Consider the following 17,577-nt stretch of genomic DNA (forward strand, 5'->3'; position numbering starts at 1 on the left):
TCACAAGATTTGACCTTGTTTACGTTCAGACAAGTTCGTCTGAAAAGCACAAGGCTGCCTCAAGGACTCTGTGAGTCTCCTTCGATTTTCAACAGCCTGCAAATGGACTTAAGCAATATTGCTTTAGAGAGTTATCTTAAAATACGTGGATGACATTCTAATTTGCAGCACAACAGAGGAAAGGTGCAGACACGATTCTATTCAGCTGTTGACTATACTGGCTGAGAAAGGATATAAAGTTGACAAAGAGAAGTTGCAATATTGTCCACAAGAAGTGCTGTACATAGGCCAGCTGATCTCACATGAGGGGAAATAGGTTACCCCTGAAAGAGCTGAAGCCATTTCAAAGACAGCCAAGCCACACACGATAAAACAAATGCAGAGTTTTCTAGGATTATGTAATTATGTCAGGGCATGGGTCTTTGACTACAGTTCTTATACCAGGCCCTTGTTACAAGCCTTAAAGAAAGCACAGGCAACAGAAGAAAGAATTGTGTGGGCCGGGACCATGGAAGAAGGGTTTGTTGAACTAAAAAAGGCCATCTACACTGCACCAGTTTTAAGGATTCCCAATTATGCATAGGAATTTTACCTGTTTTCATACATGAATGGCAGTGTTATGACAGCAGTACTCACACAGAGAACCACGTTGGGGTACAAGCCCCTTGCATACTACAGTGGGAATTTAGACCCAGTGATGAGGGGTCACTTCCCATGCGAACAAAGTTTGGCTGCCGCAGCATTCGCCATGGAGAAGGCTACAACCATTGTGATGGGATGCCCAATGACGTTATTTGTGGAGCACGCATTATTTGCCATTTTAGAGAAACCAAAAGGCACATTGACATCTCAGAGAGCTTCTGCTTATGAAGTGGTCATATCAAATCCAACGATTAAAATAGTTTGATGCAAAATAGTGAACCCAGCTATGTTTATAGCAGAGCCTTTCACTGAAGGAGAGCCAATACATGATTGCGCGAACTATGAAGAATTTTAAGATGAGACTCCCAGAGTGAAAGAAAATGCATTGGCTGAAGGAGAAATCGTCTTAGTTGATGTTTCTTCGAGGATTGATCAAAATGATGGACAGAGATTCACAGGTGCCGCTGTGATGAAACACATGGCAAATGGGAAATTTCGAGTACTCATTAGTGCATGATTACCCTCGCATTATTCAGCACAAGCTGCAGAATTATTGGCGTTGATACTCGCATTCGAGAATCACGCAGATCAGGAAGTGACATGTACAGTTACTCCGACAGTGCATGCAGGCCTAGCGCGCTGGAAAAGGAGGGGCTACCTCTGAGCGGACGGCACGCCTGTGCAGCACTCTGCCTTATTGGACAGGCTCATTAAGGCACTACAACTCCCAGTGGGCATAGCGGTCGTGAAATGAGCCACCCACACGAAAAGGAAAGATTTTATCTCACGTGGAAATCAATCAATAGACACTGAAGCCAAGCGTGTGGCAACCAAACGAGAAATAATCATGAGTGTGGAAATAATTGATGTTGCACGAAGTGAGCCAGAAGGCTATAGCAATATGGCAAAATCTCAGTTAATGGAGCTCCAAGGAGAAGCACCACAGGAAGAGAAGAACTTATGGAAGTGACAAGGATGTTCTTTAGACCCCTCCGAGAGCTTGTGGCGACAAGACAGCACTGGTAAAACAGTGATGCCTATACCCTTATTGAAGATAGCACTGGAACAGTTACACTATCCAGCGCACATGACAAAGGAGAATCTAGCAGCAACAATTGCTGAAGACTGGTTCATACCGAACTTGGCAGAGCACGTTGCATTTTATATGGTAAACTGTATAGTCTGTCAGCAGTTCACGGCTGGGCATACACTACATGTGATTAGAAGAGTTATCCCAAGGACTAATGGGCCTTTTCAGCACTTGCATATCGATTATGTCCATATGATTCAAGTATCTAACTGGTACAGGTATCTAATTGTTGTGGTGTGTCCATTCTCTAGATGGATAGAAGCAGTTCCATGCACACACCCAGACTCTACCTGTGCAGCCAAATTCCTGGTTAGGGAGGTGTTTCCCAGATAGGGAGTGTGTGAAGTGATGAGGTCAGACAATGATCCTCATTTTGTTAATACAGTATTTGAATAGATTAGCTTGTTGGTTGGTATAAAGCACAAGTTTTCTTTGGCGTACCATCCTCAAGGAAATGGGATATGCGAGAAGCTCAACGGCTTGGTAAAGGAAAGGATAGCCAATTTGAAGCCTACTCTGAAGAAGGGATGGCTGCACTGTCTTCCACTGGCACTGTATGCACTCAGAAACCAGCCTGGTTCTGATCATCATCTCACGCCGCACGAAATCGTAACGGGCAGACGGATGCGCATGCCATTGACACCTCAAAATAGAGCTAGATGTGATGCTCAGCCAACAGGAGAAGTGTTAGGATTGGAAATGCAAAACTACTTGAATTGCATGACATCTTGTCTTACTGTAATTTCAGGACAGCTGCAGCTACGACAAGAAGGTTGCAGGGCAGATCCATGACGAGGAAGAAGGACGCATGACCAGCCAAGTAAAAGACAAAGAACTTTTGTGTAAAGTTGTGGCTTAGTTCTGGACACTTCCTTTGAGCAAAATAAGGGAAGAAGGACATAAAAACACGGACACTCTGTGCATCCTAGTTGCAGGGTGAAGAAGAAGAATTGCATGTATAAGCCACAAAATAACTTGTTGACTTTGAACTTTGGACTGAGGCACACTGAAGACTTGAGAAGAAAAGATATGCCAAATTTTGATCGAGGATACATACATTGGAAGAGAATACAGTATCTTGATTATTTCGACACAGAATCCCTATTTGAACGTACTCATGGTGTCACACAATAGTGACCTCACCAAAGACATTCTGATCTATTTCGAGTTAGTATTGAGGTCATACCCAGCGTTGGTGGGACGAATCACAAGCATAACAGGGTGTCTTCAAGATCCTGAAAACAAAAACCAATAAGGAGGCTGCTCACAGTTATTGCAGAGCAGTTTCTTTTGTACCCGGAGAACACCGGGGACAAGACAAATATCACTGTCACAAGAGAATAGCAGACTAGCCAGTAATGTATTTTTTTGCTTAATTGAAGACTTTCCAGAACTTGTGCGGAGACATGCCAATGTCGACGTCCTCACTTTCATCAGAGAGCCAGCGAACACTATGTTAGGCAGAATCCTGTGCAGTTCCCTTAGGGAGCACTACAGAAGATTAAGAATACAGGTGAGAGCAATAAATCCCCTTTGGTATCAGTCTGTACCACAAAGATTTAGTTGGTAGCTGTGGCTGAGCAGTCAGACTTATCTCAAGAGGGAGATGAGCAGTATTCAGGGTATACACATTAGGCCTACAGCACTCGGGGACAAGGAAATACTGACCAAAGATGTTAAAATAAGTCAAGGAAAACTATACACACTCCCTATTTAAATTGTAGACCAAGTGAACCAGAGTGAAAACTGAGCAAAACGGCACAGTGAAAACTACACACAAGGGATCCTCTAACAATTTCTCTCAAGGGAGGGAAAGCACAATTATATAGAAATAGCTTCTTCCACACCCTATCCACACTTCCACACTTCCCACAAGTTTGTGCACCAGTTTAGATCAGACAGTGCATCAGTATAGCATATACATAAATGAAAACTGAGCAAAATGGCATTTCACAAGGTTTAGCAATGGGGAGGAAAGGGTATTTATAAGAAACAGAAGCACCCACATAGTTCGAGTTGAGAATCAATCTAAGGAAGGCAGGTCTAACAAATGTAGCCAGAGTCAATAGGCCTGTGCCAGAGTCAGTGGTACAGGGCAAGGGCCCAGGAGCAAAATGTTCTTGTAGCTGCAGTCAAGTCTTTGATTAACGAGGTTGAAAAGGTGGATTCAGAAAGCGAAAGACAATGTTAAGAGAGAGGGGCGGCCAACCCAACAGGTAGGTAAAACCGCGAAGAAAGGGCGGCCTGGCGGAACAATGTACCTTTAAAATGAAGAAGTGGCTCCTGCGGTAGTGGTTGTTCCTGGTAGTTCCTGCAGTTCGGGGGATCCAGCAGAGGATGAGAGGCTCTCGTCGTGGAGGAAGGTTCGAGTTACTGCACTACCCAGGGATGAAACTAGCCGCGGTGCTGCCCGATGAATAAAAGGTACGCTCCTTTAAATCGCAATCCGGGTGGATTGGTGCCTGGCTATCCGGCCTCCGAGTACAGGGTACTGGCGATTCGACCAAGGAAGGTCCAGGAAGGCGATTGGCAAACTGGTTGGCCCCACCAGCTCAAGGGAAGAAGGCTCTTGCAGATGAAGATCTTCTCTCGTTGTGTGGAGAAAAGTGGTGAGATCCTGCAGCAGGGCTTCACCGGTGGTTCAGTCGTTGCAGATGTCTTTGGCTACTCTCCTCTTCGGCTTCTTAGTTCCAGTGGCAACGTCTTACTCTTCCAGTCCTAAGGACCCTGCTTTTATGCAAAAGGAGCCCCATTCATACAGCCTAGCTGTCACTCACACAGTGGAGTGGTCATCTTGGCGGGAGACCCTCCAACCTATCAGGATAGAGTGCGACATGGGTTGCAGAGGCAACCCTGTCCAGGGGTCCTACTCCCCCTCCCACACAACGGACCCACCCCAGACTCAGTGGTGCCGAAAGGAGGGCTTCTTGGCAGAAGCCCGCCAAAAGGACAAACAAAGGATCCCTGACCTGGGTTAGGAGTTTAGAGAAAGACACGAGAAAGAAGTTATATTAAAGTTCTGGCAAATAAAACCTACCGGAGTAAAGTTCATATTAAAATACACTGGCGGTATGTTAGAGGCTGTCAGAAAATGTGGTAGTCTCGAACAATGGGAAAATCCCATAGGAAAATATTTGTGGTCGAATATTTACCGTAGTAACCACTGCCACCAGCCAGAAACTTTTGAGAGAGGGGCTGTACGGTACCCTCTCGAAAATGAACATAAGGGAAAAACTATTAACCCTTCCCAGTACCTCCATAGTAAAATGGTTTGTACTGGTTTAGTTCACAAAAATTGACTACTAAAGTCAATGGGGAATTTACATGCCCTGGGACAAAGTAGTCAGTCCCAGGGTATGGAGTCTATGTTTGGGGGTCGCTACGACACCCCTGTGTCACTGCACGGAGGGTGCTGTGTAACACATGTGAATAAAGATGGTTCCTATGGTGGTGAGAGAAACCCCATAGACATTAAACACAAAAATAGCCTAGAACACACATAGCAAAAATGCCTAAGAGTGGGAAAAAGAGTCTCACTCTTAGCAGGAGAAAAGAAAAAAACCCTTCAAATCCAGTAAAGCTGCTGGGGGACTCTATAGGTAAGGGACATTAGCCATAGAATGAGAATTCTCCCTAACACACTACACATATGAGTATGCTCCTGCATGGACTCGTGATGCAGGTCGAACTTTCTCAGCATCAGAATCACAGGAGAAGAGTGTTAACATTCCTTCGAGGGACAGATCGTGAAGGTGTTGCCAAGGACTTCACTTTTGTTTATGCTGACAAGGAACCAACATGTCATCTGGAGTGAAACAGTTTAGAGGCATAGACTGGGAATTGGTTTACATGGAACATGCAAATTAAAACTTACTGAACTTATTGCCTCATTTGGAACTTTCGACTATAGAAAAATAACTAGAGCAAGTCTATTATTCGGACAAAGAGGATAATCAGTTCAGCACTCGTGACCTGCAAGCAGAGGCATCAGAATTCAGATAAAGTGGCAATGTTTAGCATGCATTTAAGAGTTAGTTTTGCTTCCTTTGATGATCGAGATGGGAAATCAGAGCAGCAACGTTGTCCTCCCTCATGAGGAGAGACATTCATATTGGCCAAGGAACAAATGCTGCAAATTAACATACAAATGTATTATTTACACATGCAAAGTATTTATTATCATACTACTGTCGTGGACGATTAGAACTGCATTTTTCATTGGTGCGCAAAGCGTTCAGGTTCTCGTGCACCCACCTAATGATGCACGCATGAAACCTGCAAAGGTACCCAGACCTTACATAGCCATTCCAGTTCCTAGAAAGAATTATAGAGTGACTGAACTTGAGATGGATGTGATAAACAATGATACACACGCAACACTTGTGATAACAGATGAATTGAAAAGTCGGAAACAGGGTCGGCAAAGTAAACCTGAAAAAGGGTTGATGAAGGGTACACGTACACAGATAATGAGTACATACACACCTGGTCTAATGTCAATGACTGCAGAATCACATTCCACAAAATGGGGAGAGTTTGGACAGCTCTAAACAAGAAGCTTTTTACCAAAGGGTGTTATAAGACACATGGAAAAGGAACTGTTAAGGAAACAAAAGACTCTAGAGAATGAGCGAACAGAGACAGCACTGACGAGCACGTCTGATCCAGTGATGAAAGGGTCAAGCTCAAGTCCTGCAATACAATCACGTGAAGAGATAATGGCAGAATCAATATGGACATTCATAAACGGAGCCAAAAAGAGACAGGAAGACAAGGAAAGACTTACTGGACTTCCTCCTACTCAAATGATACACGTGGACACGCCCAGATCATTGATAGAGATACCTGAGAATCCTCCAGCAAGAAGAAGCTATACGGATGTGTTCAAGGATGTGGTTTTAGCAAACTACAGAAAGACTTTAAGAATTAAAAAAACACACAAGAAGACAACAACAAACTGAATGATTACCTGGACAGCACAGCACACTCGGGAAACAACATATGGTACCAACATATGAAGGAAGTTGGAAGACGAACTTCAGAGGAAGAATGCTTTGTTTGTGCACTACTACCCTACAGCATGGGGAAGTCAAAAATCTTTGTATCTATTGAGATAGATGTCATAACAGCACACTGCCTATCACATTTAGCAATGTGCACGACCAGAGGCCAGTTCATGGGAAGTGATGCTTCACTCAAATGGGCAACTGAAGCAACTGACCGAGATGGAGATGATTATGTCCAAGACATAAAGACGAGAAACAATGGCAAAACAAAGAATATCGTGACCAGATATAAGAAGCCTGGAGTTAAAGGAGCAGAGATCAGAAAAGAAACAAACAAAAAGCTGAACGTCAAAGGGAAATCTACAGAAGAAGCTCGAAGATGGAAGTACAGAGGTCAAATGCAAATTTGGGGAACAGTGTTTCTCCAGAAGGATGGGAGAAAGGAGTAGTGATCTGCGGAGCATGGATGATCATTGGATACTATAAGGAAACAATTGGAAATGCACATTATGGCCAAGACTTGCAAGACTGCTAACATGGGTCGAAGATAGAGGAGGACCCCTACAGATAGTGGCATTGAGAATTCCGAACTGTGCTTCAGAAACAATGGTACAGGAAAAATGGGAGAGAATCAGAACTGTGGACGAATCTTCGATGCTACAGAAATGATGCATGGAACAGCAGTGATCATGGATCATTATTGGGCATTTGGATCCAAAGCATACATCAGATTGCCGAAGAATTGGGGAGGTAAATGCACATTGGTGAATGTCCATGTTCCAGCTTTGGTGATTCCAAAAAGAGATCTGAATTTTGACAGTTTCCCGAAAGCAGATGCTCACCTAAGAAAGAAGAGATCTATGGAGTTTATGAAGAGAACAAAGAGGGAAAATTATTTCTCTGCAAAATCCATAGAAGCTTTCAATGCTATCCCATATGAGCATAGACTGTTCAGTCAGACTTCTTCAGTATTCACCTTGATGTTGATGCCAAGAGTTCAGGTTGGAGCAAATACTAAATGGTTGCAGATAACCAGATGGGAGTTACTGCAGGCCATCAACACAACCATAAAGGGATTTAATGCAATCAAGGAAGAGTTAAGAGCCATTCGATTAATGACCCTTCAGACAGATATGTCCTAGACATGATCACAGCTATGGATGGAGGTGTTTTTGCAAAAATCGGAGAATCATGTTGCACATTTATACCATCTCATGATGACGAAAATGGAACCTTAACAGAAGCCATTGGTATCCTCTCAAAACTACAGAATCAGATGATAGATGAAGTTGACAAAGTCGACAATGCTAGTTGGTTTGGATCACTGTTTTCATGGGTTCCTCAATGGATGGCAGTTGCATTCAAGTTCCTAGGAGCCCTGTTGGTGATGATATTTTGTGGATTCTGTGTTATCAAGCTAATAATCTCTCAGTGCCAGAAAACTGCAAAAAAGGCCATAGGAATGAAAATCATGATTGATGTTGAGTCAGGATGGAAGCCTAAGGACCTGACTGACGAAGAAATAAGAGACTTTGTGAAGGCCAGGCATTTATGCACCAGAAGGAACAAAGTTTTGGTATCCGAAGAAACATAGAAACTATGTGGGAAAATGGATCTATTGCAATCCAAGTGGAGAATGTCAACCAATGACATGGAACAAAGATGAGCACGTAAGAACAGCTGGATGTTTGAAGGGAGTCATAAAAATATGGACCCCAAAGGTACATTTCTGCAGACCTAGATGTCTAGATCCAGAGGATGACAGAAAAGAGAATGCAAAGAAAGAAGAGAGAGTGGTCGATGAATCGCCCAGAGGGTGGAGTGAAGAGGAAGTGCCAAGCACCATCCACACTCCAGCCGCCCCCTCCAAAGTACCAGGTACGTTCACGCCAAAATATGTGACGTATGGAGAGCAGATAAACCAGCAGAGAGCCCCAGTTGGGCTCTGCCCAGTGCCTATCAGAATAACAGCACCTATTGAAGTACCGACACCTAAGAAAACCTGGACAGTAATGTACCCATTGAGAAAACCATATCTACAGGCCAGACGAAATGACGGTTGTCAGAATGTAATACCCGAAGAAGCCAAGAATATACTAAAGGAAGATGAATGGTGACGTCATAAGAAATCAGACTGACGCACATGTAGAAGATATAACGACCTAAGAATACTGACAAAGAGACGAAATACCATGGATAAGTGACATCTTGAGCCTAAGGTGAAACAGTTGCTGTCAAGATGAAGAAGCTTATGCCATATGCACGATGAAGATATTCAGTTAGTTTAAATGTGTGCATATGCAGGAAACCGGAAGAAGCAAAGAAATCGTGAAGCTTGCTTATGCTTAGTAGTAAAATAGATTGCAGCAAGTGCCAACTATACATATATATACCTCAAAAGCACTTTATAGATGAGTGAAAATGTATAAGAAATGTATGTCAGTCTATAAATGCAAGTACATTCCATATGTGATTATTGTGTTATGCCACAGAGTTGGTAGATGGTGATGTGGTGAAGCTATTATCAATTGTGTACATTTAAATAAAAATAAATTATTATATTCTATACACCAGCCTGGTTCCTGGCTTATTGGTGACACCCGGGGTACAAGCGGAGTGGTATTATATAGGTTGGAAATCTGCCCAGGTTTGAATCTGGTAAGCACTTTGTTGTGCAATACTAGATTGGGGGGGACTCCCCGAGTTGAGAGTGACCGTCCAATAAACTGTGATATTAGCGCTCATTTACAGTGCTTGTGGGGGCCCATTTCAATATGATTGGGTGCCCCCTTGTCCACAGTTAGGGGGGGGGTGGACACCCTTGGGTTGCTTAAATAAGAATGGATGAATACAAAGGAATGCTCATTAATCTCACGGGGCAGGCAGCCTGAGGGTAGCCGAAACAATAAATTGCCACTGAAAAGTTAGTAATTGCTCTGTCAGCAAGATACTAACGCAGATGAAACCAGAGTAAAGGCAAAGTGGTGACAGCACTGCTGGATGCTATCAAAGCCAGTCTGTAACCTGCTGCAAAGCGAACATATAAAGTGATAAGTTAAGGTGACAGCAGCCAGCAAAGAGGTGTATGTAACATGCACACAAGGCAAAGTGCACATTTAATACCATGAAAGAAATATGTTGCTGTGTAGTAGCCCAAATAGGGACAGCTGCTTGGGCTTCCCCTTACCCCAAGTCTATTGAACACATACACAGAACAACAACATCACAACACTGTGGAACTGTTAGGCATACAAGGCACAGATATGTTCAAATTTATCTTTTGGACCTATCCAGCAAAAGATATGCAGAACCCTAATTTGAACTAAATGGATTGACATGATCAGAAGCGACATCACAGTAAATAACATTACAAGCAGTGGCATCAGTCTTTAGTACTCTAGGACACCACTGGTAAAGACATTAAAAGAAGTCTTCATGTGCAAGCCAAGAGAATGTGCTGTGCAATATATAAATAATCACTATTATTATTCAACTTAATAGTTTAGTAAACCATGAGGGGTTTTCTTCATAGGAAAAATTGAAAACTAAATCACTTCTAGCGACAACCAATGTCAGCTGATCAGGCGCAGTGAGATTAAATGATTTGCCCAGGATCACACATTTCGTTAAAGTGGTGAAATCAGTATTTGTACGCAGGCTGTGATTTAAGCACTTGTCTACATATCTTTCCAGTGATAGTTCACAAATATTTATTAAGATTGGTTACAAAAACAAAGTCATAATTTTTTCTATCCATCCCTTGAAAAGTACAACAATCACATAACAAACCAACCTGACTTTATATACATTGTTATAGAAATAGGTCAAGCAAAAAGACATGTATAGCTTTACGTTCGCCACCCTGAATGCACGATTGCAGTAGCAGCCTGCAAAAGAATATGGACCTAAAAACAATATAATTTGTTTTTAGAAAGGTATTCACAGTGAAAAAGAATTCAATATATGGTAATCTGCTTGAACCATTATTTTACACAGCATGCAGCGTTATACTCCCCTCCAATTTATTATCACCCACCAATTGCACCTTCTAAGGGGCAACAGTCCTTGCCCAGGCGCCCATGTGCCTGGGTCATCAACCTCTAATCAGTTTATTTAATTGAGGTTGACACAACGCTGAACCTGGGTGTGATGGGGGAGCAGGGGGAAAGGCACTGTGCTTCCCTGCGCTTTTAACTGTCACACAAAAAGTTTGAGCTGGGCAGTCTTTGGACAGCTGATCCTGCTTCAGAGGAGAAAAGTCAGGCCTTATTCTTGTCCCAAGCTTAATGTGTGCTAGACACGGAGCCGACCCATGAAATTTGGACAGTCCCGCAAAATGGTTGGCCTCCCTACAGACAGACCCAGCCCTGTTCCCTGACCTTGGGTTTCATCTGGGCTTGTTTAGCTGCCAACCTGGTATAAGGTGAACACGGAGAACTCGCACAAAGGGGATTTTTGTCAATCATGTGGATCTTTTTGACCCATTTCAATAAAACCTTATCTAAGTTGCTGCATTTTAATCGTTTCCCTATTCATGTATCTATTGCAGCTGTGACTGTGTATCAATTGGACAACTAGGGCAAGCACCTGCTCACCTCGCATCACAAATATGCTCCCCTTTTATGCCTTTCCCTCCTGCTTCCATTTTCTCCCACACAGCATTCTTTTTGAACCCCTCTTTTTTCCTTACCAGCAATTTCACCTCTAGTATCCTACTCTTTCCTGCTCTTTTGGAACACTATGCCGTCCCCTGTTCTTGCCTCATTCCCTTAGTCCTCCTGCCTTTTTCTTTCTCCATTTCTGCCAAAGGTTCTTTGTTATAAAGATCCTGCACTATTCCTCATTTTGCCGCTTTTCGGATACTAACCTGCCATACTTCACTCAATGTTTCCCTCTCTCGTTTAGCCACACCACATCATTTGCCTTCACATTGGTCCACCTCCACTCCCCATTCCTCACTCACTTGTCTCCCTTCTCTCCCTTTTCCCCTCCCTCACTCTTCATTTCTCCGACTCTTTAGACCTTGATTATTCCCCATTCTCCATACACTCCTGAACCCCTGCTCGTCATTTCCCCTCACTTTAATCCACTTTACCCTGCATTTCCCCTCACCCCTGTGCCACATTAACTATTTCCCTATTCTCCTGCCCTTGCACATTCTCTGCACCCATTTACCGTTTACCCTCACCTGACTCCCTTCAATCACCTCATCTCCTGCCTTCCATCATTCTCAATCGTTCCCTCACGCTTTGCCCTCCTTTATTCTCCACTCGCCTGTCCCATCAGTGTCCATGTTACCTGCTCCTTCTCTGCTTTTCTCCCTCTCTTTCCTGCCCTTATTTCCTCTCCATTTCCATTCACTGCTCTGCAGCAGGGCCCTGTGGAGCTGGAGGAGATATGAAGGTGGTTGGTTGGAGTTAAGGGGTCTTTAAAGTGCCACAAGCAGCACCCACAAAAAAAGGTAACCCTTGAGATTAAAAGGTGAACTCCTTTAAGTCTGTGATGTTCAATGACATTTCAAACGTGTGGAGTAAGAACACCGGGGACATGCACAAAATGGTTGCACATGCTGTAGGAATTATCCTGTAATATCACCTCCTGTAATGTCCCTTCCCATTGCCCATGTTATTGCCCATTTCCTTGAACCCTATGGTTTCCAACATTAGCTTCAGACTTGATCATTCAATATTACCACCATTGACATCAAAACCTGGCAAGGAGGCCCAACTGTCTCCAACTAGAATCGGACCCCTAAACACAGAAAACTGTCAAAGAATACAACTTTAAAAGAAGCATTTGTCCCTAAAGTTCGTCATTGCACAACTCCGCCCACTCTAGGCGCCGCCTCCATGACTCGGCCACCTAGTGCCCTATATCATTTTTGCTCACGGGGCCCTTTGCCTTAAATCTGCCACTGTTTTCAGCTGTACTTAAAATTTGGAGTTCGAAATTTTAACCACCTGCAGTGAAGAAAAAACGTTTTGGTTTTTGCAGAGAAGCACTAGAACATCCTTTGAACTGCAGGGGCAAACATTTGCTACAGAAGCCCCAAAGGGGGTGAACATTTATCAAAATCCGATGTCTACATTCTCACTACCTTTCCAGAACAACTCCCTCAAAGGTCATTACTGGCCCTACTGTGCTTTATTTTACGCCAGACAGTAGCTGTATGGTCTGCTGCATTACCACATCCACTTCCAGCCGAAAAAACGCGACATACAGATTTTTTTTTAAAGTAGTTCATGCGCTCTTTACTTTATATATTTATTTTGTTATTGTACATTTGTATGGCGCCTATACAGCCAAGGTGTTTCGAGGCGCCACAAGACGGGGGTGGGAGGACAAGGAGAAAAACAAAAATGGTCCTACTAGGCCTTGTGGCATTCGGATCGTGCAAGTGCAGGATAGGAAGTGCAAATGGGGTGTGGGGGGGGGTCAGGGAGGAAGGATGGATGGGCGTGGGGGAAAGGGGGAAGTGTAGGTGGAAGAGGGCCCCATTGGCTAGGCAAGTGCTAAGGAAGCCAAGAGGGAAAATGCCAGGAGAAAGGGTAGGGGTAGACTAGTGCGAGTAGAGTGGACCGGACTCAGTATGCTGGTCGGGGAAGGGTACCTGAGGGCAAGTGGTGGTTAGGGGGACTGCTGAAGGAGGGTCTGGCCCCAGTAGACTCATAAGGGACCAGGAAACCAGTTGCAATGGCAAGGAGCATTAACAAGGGAGGGGGAGAGGGAAGCAAGAGGGTGGAGAGGAGAAAAGGAAGGTCTTGTGGAGCTTCTGGAACTTAAGGAGATCCAGCTCAAGTCTGAGAGGGGCTGGGAGGCCATTCCAGAGGGAGGCCCCTTCTGAAGAAAGAGATCTTCCCCCCACTCTCTGCTTGGAGAAATGTCCGAGCTACAGAGAGTTGGAGCTAGAGGACTGAAGGACTCCAGCGGGGAGGTATTTAGGCAGAAAAAAGTTGGATGCAGCAGGGTCCCAGGCCCCAAAAAGCCTTGTGACTAATGCTGAGGGTGTTCAATTTGATCCTTGCAGTCACCAGGAGCCAATGGAGAGACTTGGGGCTGAAGAGATGTGGTCCCTGGGCTTGAGGCCAAGCATAAGTTTTGCAGTCCTATTCTGGATTAGTTAAAGAGGGCGGAAGGGAAGAAAGAGGCAGGTTGAGGAAGAGGCTGTTGTAATAGAGAGAACCAGAGCCTGCAGAGAACCAGAGCTCCGGAGACGTTGAGTTTCTGGGGGACGGTGAGGAAAGGAAGAATGCCTCTGAGAGAGAGGAGTTGAAGATGACACCCAGGTTTGCTGCTTCACACGAGGGTCGGGAGAGAGGACCCAAGGAGGATGGCCAGAGAGTAGGACAAAAGGAGGGACAGGAGTCCCAATGAGAAGGATCTCAGTCTTACTGGCATTAAGGCATAGATCATTAACAGCATGCCATGCCTGAATAGCAGTCAGACAGTCGGGAATGAGAGAGGAAGGAGAGGAGGAAAGGAGGAGCTTAAAGGGGAGCTGTGTGTCATCAGGATAACACTGGAAATGAGGAGAGAAGGTGGAGATCAAGTGGGCAAGAGGGGCCAGGTAGATGTTGAAAAGCCAGGGCGAGAGGATAGAGCCCTAAGGGACGCCATATATCTGCATGTTTTCAACTGGTAGTGTGGTAAAGGCCTAATTCTGCAGAGACGTTCAGATCACGCATGTAGTAACAGAGGTTGGGAGCCAGAGAATTCATAGGAAGAGTCGGAATAGAGCACAGCCTGGAATTCTGGCTTGGCTCTAAGAACCAACCCCGAGCCAGGCAGGTACAAAGAAAAACATAACTGCCCTCGTTCAGTCCCAAGATCTGTATTATTTCTTATTTGTACAAGGAAGCGTCTGGCCAGCAAAAGCCACTCGTACTGCTTTTGATTGTGAATAGGGGGTAAGTGTAATATTCCAACTCGCTTGTCTGATGATTGGAGAAAGGATCATTCAGGGATAAGTGGATGCTTGCTTGCAATTCCTTTAACTTTCGAAAGATGGCAGTGGTACTTTAATGTTCTCCTCTGCATTTGAAGATTAAGCTTGGCTGGCTTGAGCTTGGCTCTCAGTTCACAAAGACACTGGAACCAAGCCAGCAATATGACTCCACCCAGAATCGAACCTGCACTTGCTCCTCAACGTCTACCTAGTAATGGTAGTTACCATATGCAATATGAGGGACAACTTAAAAGGAGTCATAATGAAAGCCGAAGTGTTGGAGGATAGGGCTTAAGATTTAAACAGCCAAGAGTTCACTTTTGCTTTGCGGTCACGTTATGAGAGGTCTTCTTAAGTGACAAAAGATGAGAGTTGCACAATTTCGAACTAGGGCAGAAAAGGATCTCATTCACCTCGAGAAGCAGTTTATTTGTAGACCTGAGTGCACGAGAGCGGTAGCAGGGAAAGCCGTAGGCACTGTGTGTAATACACGGGGCCGTCAGCTGAATTCCCAAAATTGGTAACTTTGTTATGACGGTAAAAGGTTTAAAAGTAGTCTAGCAGGTACTACATTAATTACATTGATAACTATCAATTACCCTTTAATTCTCAGATGTCCGAATATTTTAAATGATCAGAAAGAAACGTATTGAAGCAATTAAATGTAATATTCAATTATACAATATCTAATCAAATCCAAAAGGCAGTGGTGGCTGAGAAAAATAATGATATTCTTGTTTCCATCCCAGGGCTTGGCAGACTTGGTCTTGTTCATGGTAAGTGGTGGACAGGTCCGCTGCGTGCCAGAAGGCAAGGTCCTGGAGGAAGTGTGTCCAGATATGGGCACGGAGGCGAGGGACCTGATCACAAAGCTCCTCTCACAGGATGAGGATCACCAGGCAGTGAAGGACTTCTTCAAGCACCCCTTCTTCTGGAACCCAGACAGGTTGGAAAGCGTTTTCATTATGCTGTTGGTTCTATGGCAGAGGTTCATGAACAGTGCTTCAACTTGGCCTGGTCTGCTCTGCCGATAGAGATGACCCCTCTCTTCACAGCTGTCGCATCACCTGTCACACTTTTATGTTTATGCCAGTGGTAGAAGTGTACCAAAAAAACAGTAGTGAAATTGTAACCCAGCGGGGAGCAACACGCCACATATTTATCAAGGGTTGCAGCCCTGCTGCTTGACAGCCAATTGAATAGAAATAGATTTCAATTTAGCTGTAACTGCTATTGGGTGGAATAGTCGAGAAATGTGCTTCAACGTTACAAAGAACAGTTCTGGAATGGGGAAATGGTTGCAAAAAGTAGTGGGATTCGTCTCCTGACCGTTCCTGCTCACATCGACCACTGGTTTATGCTCTCAGGTGTGGTGCAACAATCCCAGCTACAGCCCACCTATAATCACCACCAGAGAAACCCTACAACTTGTACCACATCAGTGTAGGATCAGTCAAGGTCCCAGATCAGTAGGGATTACTGCTTGGGATCTGGGACAGCGATCCCACCAATTTCACCAGTGCATCCCACCTTGTTGTTGTTCATTTCTTTGCCCAGACTAATTCCATCTGCAATGTCATCTCAGTATCTCTCTGCTCGGCTGTGTGGTTCTGCAACACAGATGCACAATCTTACATGCCACCAGCATCTTAATTATTATCCTCATGGACATAGAGACAGGGTATTGTCTGAACAACAGCTCTGTCGATTGGTCTTAAAGTGTTCTTAATACTTGGCCTGCCCACATTGTTGGACTCGATGGAAAGAAATGAGAGTTCTCGAATTTCATTTTTAAATGGTGAGCTATAATTAAAGTAATCTTTTATTACCACTACAAGATTACTATTCCAATCCTGAAATGCAAGCGTAGCCCTGGTTTTCTTCGGAGATTGGCACTACTCGCTTCTAGGCACATGAGATGGGTTTTGGGTTGTGCCCTCCAGAATCGTCCTATGCCTTTCTGTTGGCCCCTGTGTTCCCTGCCTTGGCAGAGGGGATGTCTTGTGCTTTGGGTAGTCTGTGACCGATAGAGTGCCTCCACCTGCCCCACTGGAGTCCTCGGGAAGACACTCGGTGTGGGAGAATCTCCCCAACTGTGATGAATCTGAGATGCCTGTATGTACATATTATATATGCACATTGACACATTAAAAACAATCCAAAAGAGGAGGGTGAGTTGAGGTTCCAACAATGATGTTTTATTTTTTGCATAATCTATATAAATATATTATACCATCGTTCTTGCGCATAGCGTAGTTAAGATTAAGATGAACTGTCAGTCGGATTTCTTTTTTTAAACATTTGCCAATAACTTTTGATTTCTTAAATGGAAAAGTCTGAAAAACTGCCATAGTAAATTTAAAAGGCATCCGCTGCTACATGGACATTTTCAGAATTGTTAATGGATGCTTTTTATAGTTTTAAAATGCGGTGTCAATTGCATTTGAACACTTTTTAACATGGGGGTTCCCAGAGGAAATGACCCAATATCTACCCAAATATCTCAAAATTAGACACTTTGATTTTCAAGATCTTCTATGACATAATGCCCTCTGGCTAAGGCGTGGAAGCCCTTCATTTTTTTTCTTTTTTTTAGAAATATTGTTATTATTTTTTCATAATAAACACATCACAGCACGCCCGGCAGCGAAAATATTACATATTCAAACATCATATACATTAGCATATGTTTATCGCTTCCTCCCTTTCCCTCCCTCCTTTAACTCGAGCTTACTTTATTGCACTTTTAACCTTCTTTTCCCTGGGCCATCTCTTCATCAGTGCTCCTAGAGGTGTCATGTTCGCTTAAGCTGACAAGCGTAGGCTGAGTTAGTGTAGCTATTAGCTGTCTCCAGTCCATCAGCGCTCCCACTTCTTCGTCTTCCCCTTTGTAG

General features: G+C 44.0%; 1 protein-coding gene across 2 annotated transcripts in view; it reads left to right on the top strand.

The window, feature by feature from the left end:
• The window catches only part of LOC138537035 (2-5A-dependent ribonuclease-like), a 392,082-nt gene that overhangs the window by 127,920 nt on the left and 246,585 nt on the right, over nt 1–17,577 (top strand). For both annotated transcript variants that reach the window (XM_069641422.1, XM_069641421.1), the window contains exon 4: nt 15,433–15,629. In XM_069641422.1, the coding sequence (XP_069497523.1) occupies nt 15,433–15,629 (197 nt within the window). The remainder of the gene's footprint in view (nt 1–15,432; nt 15,630–17,577) is intronic.

Source organism: Ambystoma mexicanum, chromosome 1q, assembly GCF_040938575.1.
Source record: "Ambystoma mexicanum isolate Mex_15411 chromosome 1q, UKY_AmexF1_1, whole genome shotgun sequence".
In the NCBI taxonomy this organism is placed as follows: domain Eukaryota; kingdom Metazoa; phylum Chordata; class Amphibia; order Caudata; family Ambystomatidae; genus Ambystoma; species Ambystoma mexicanum.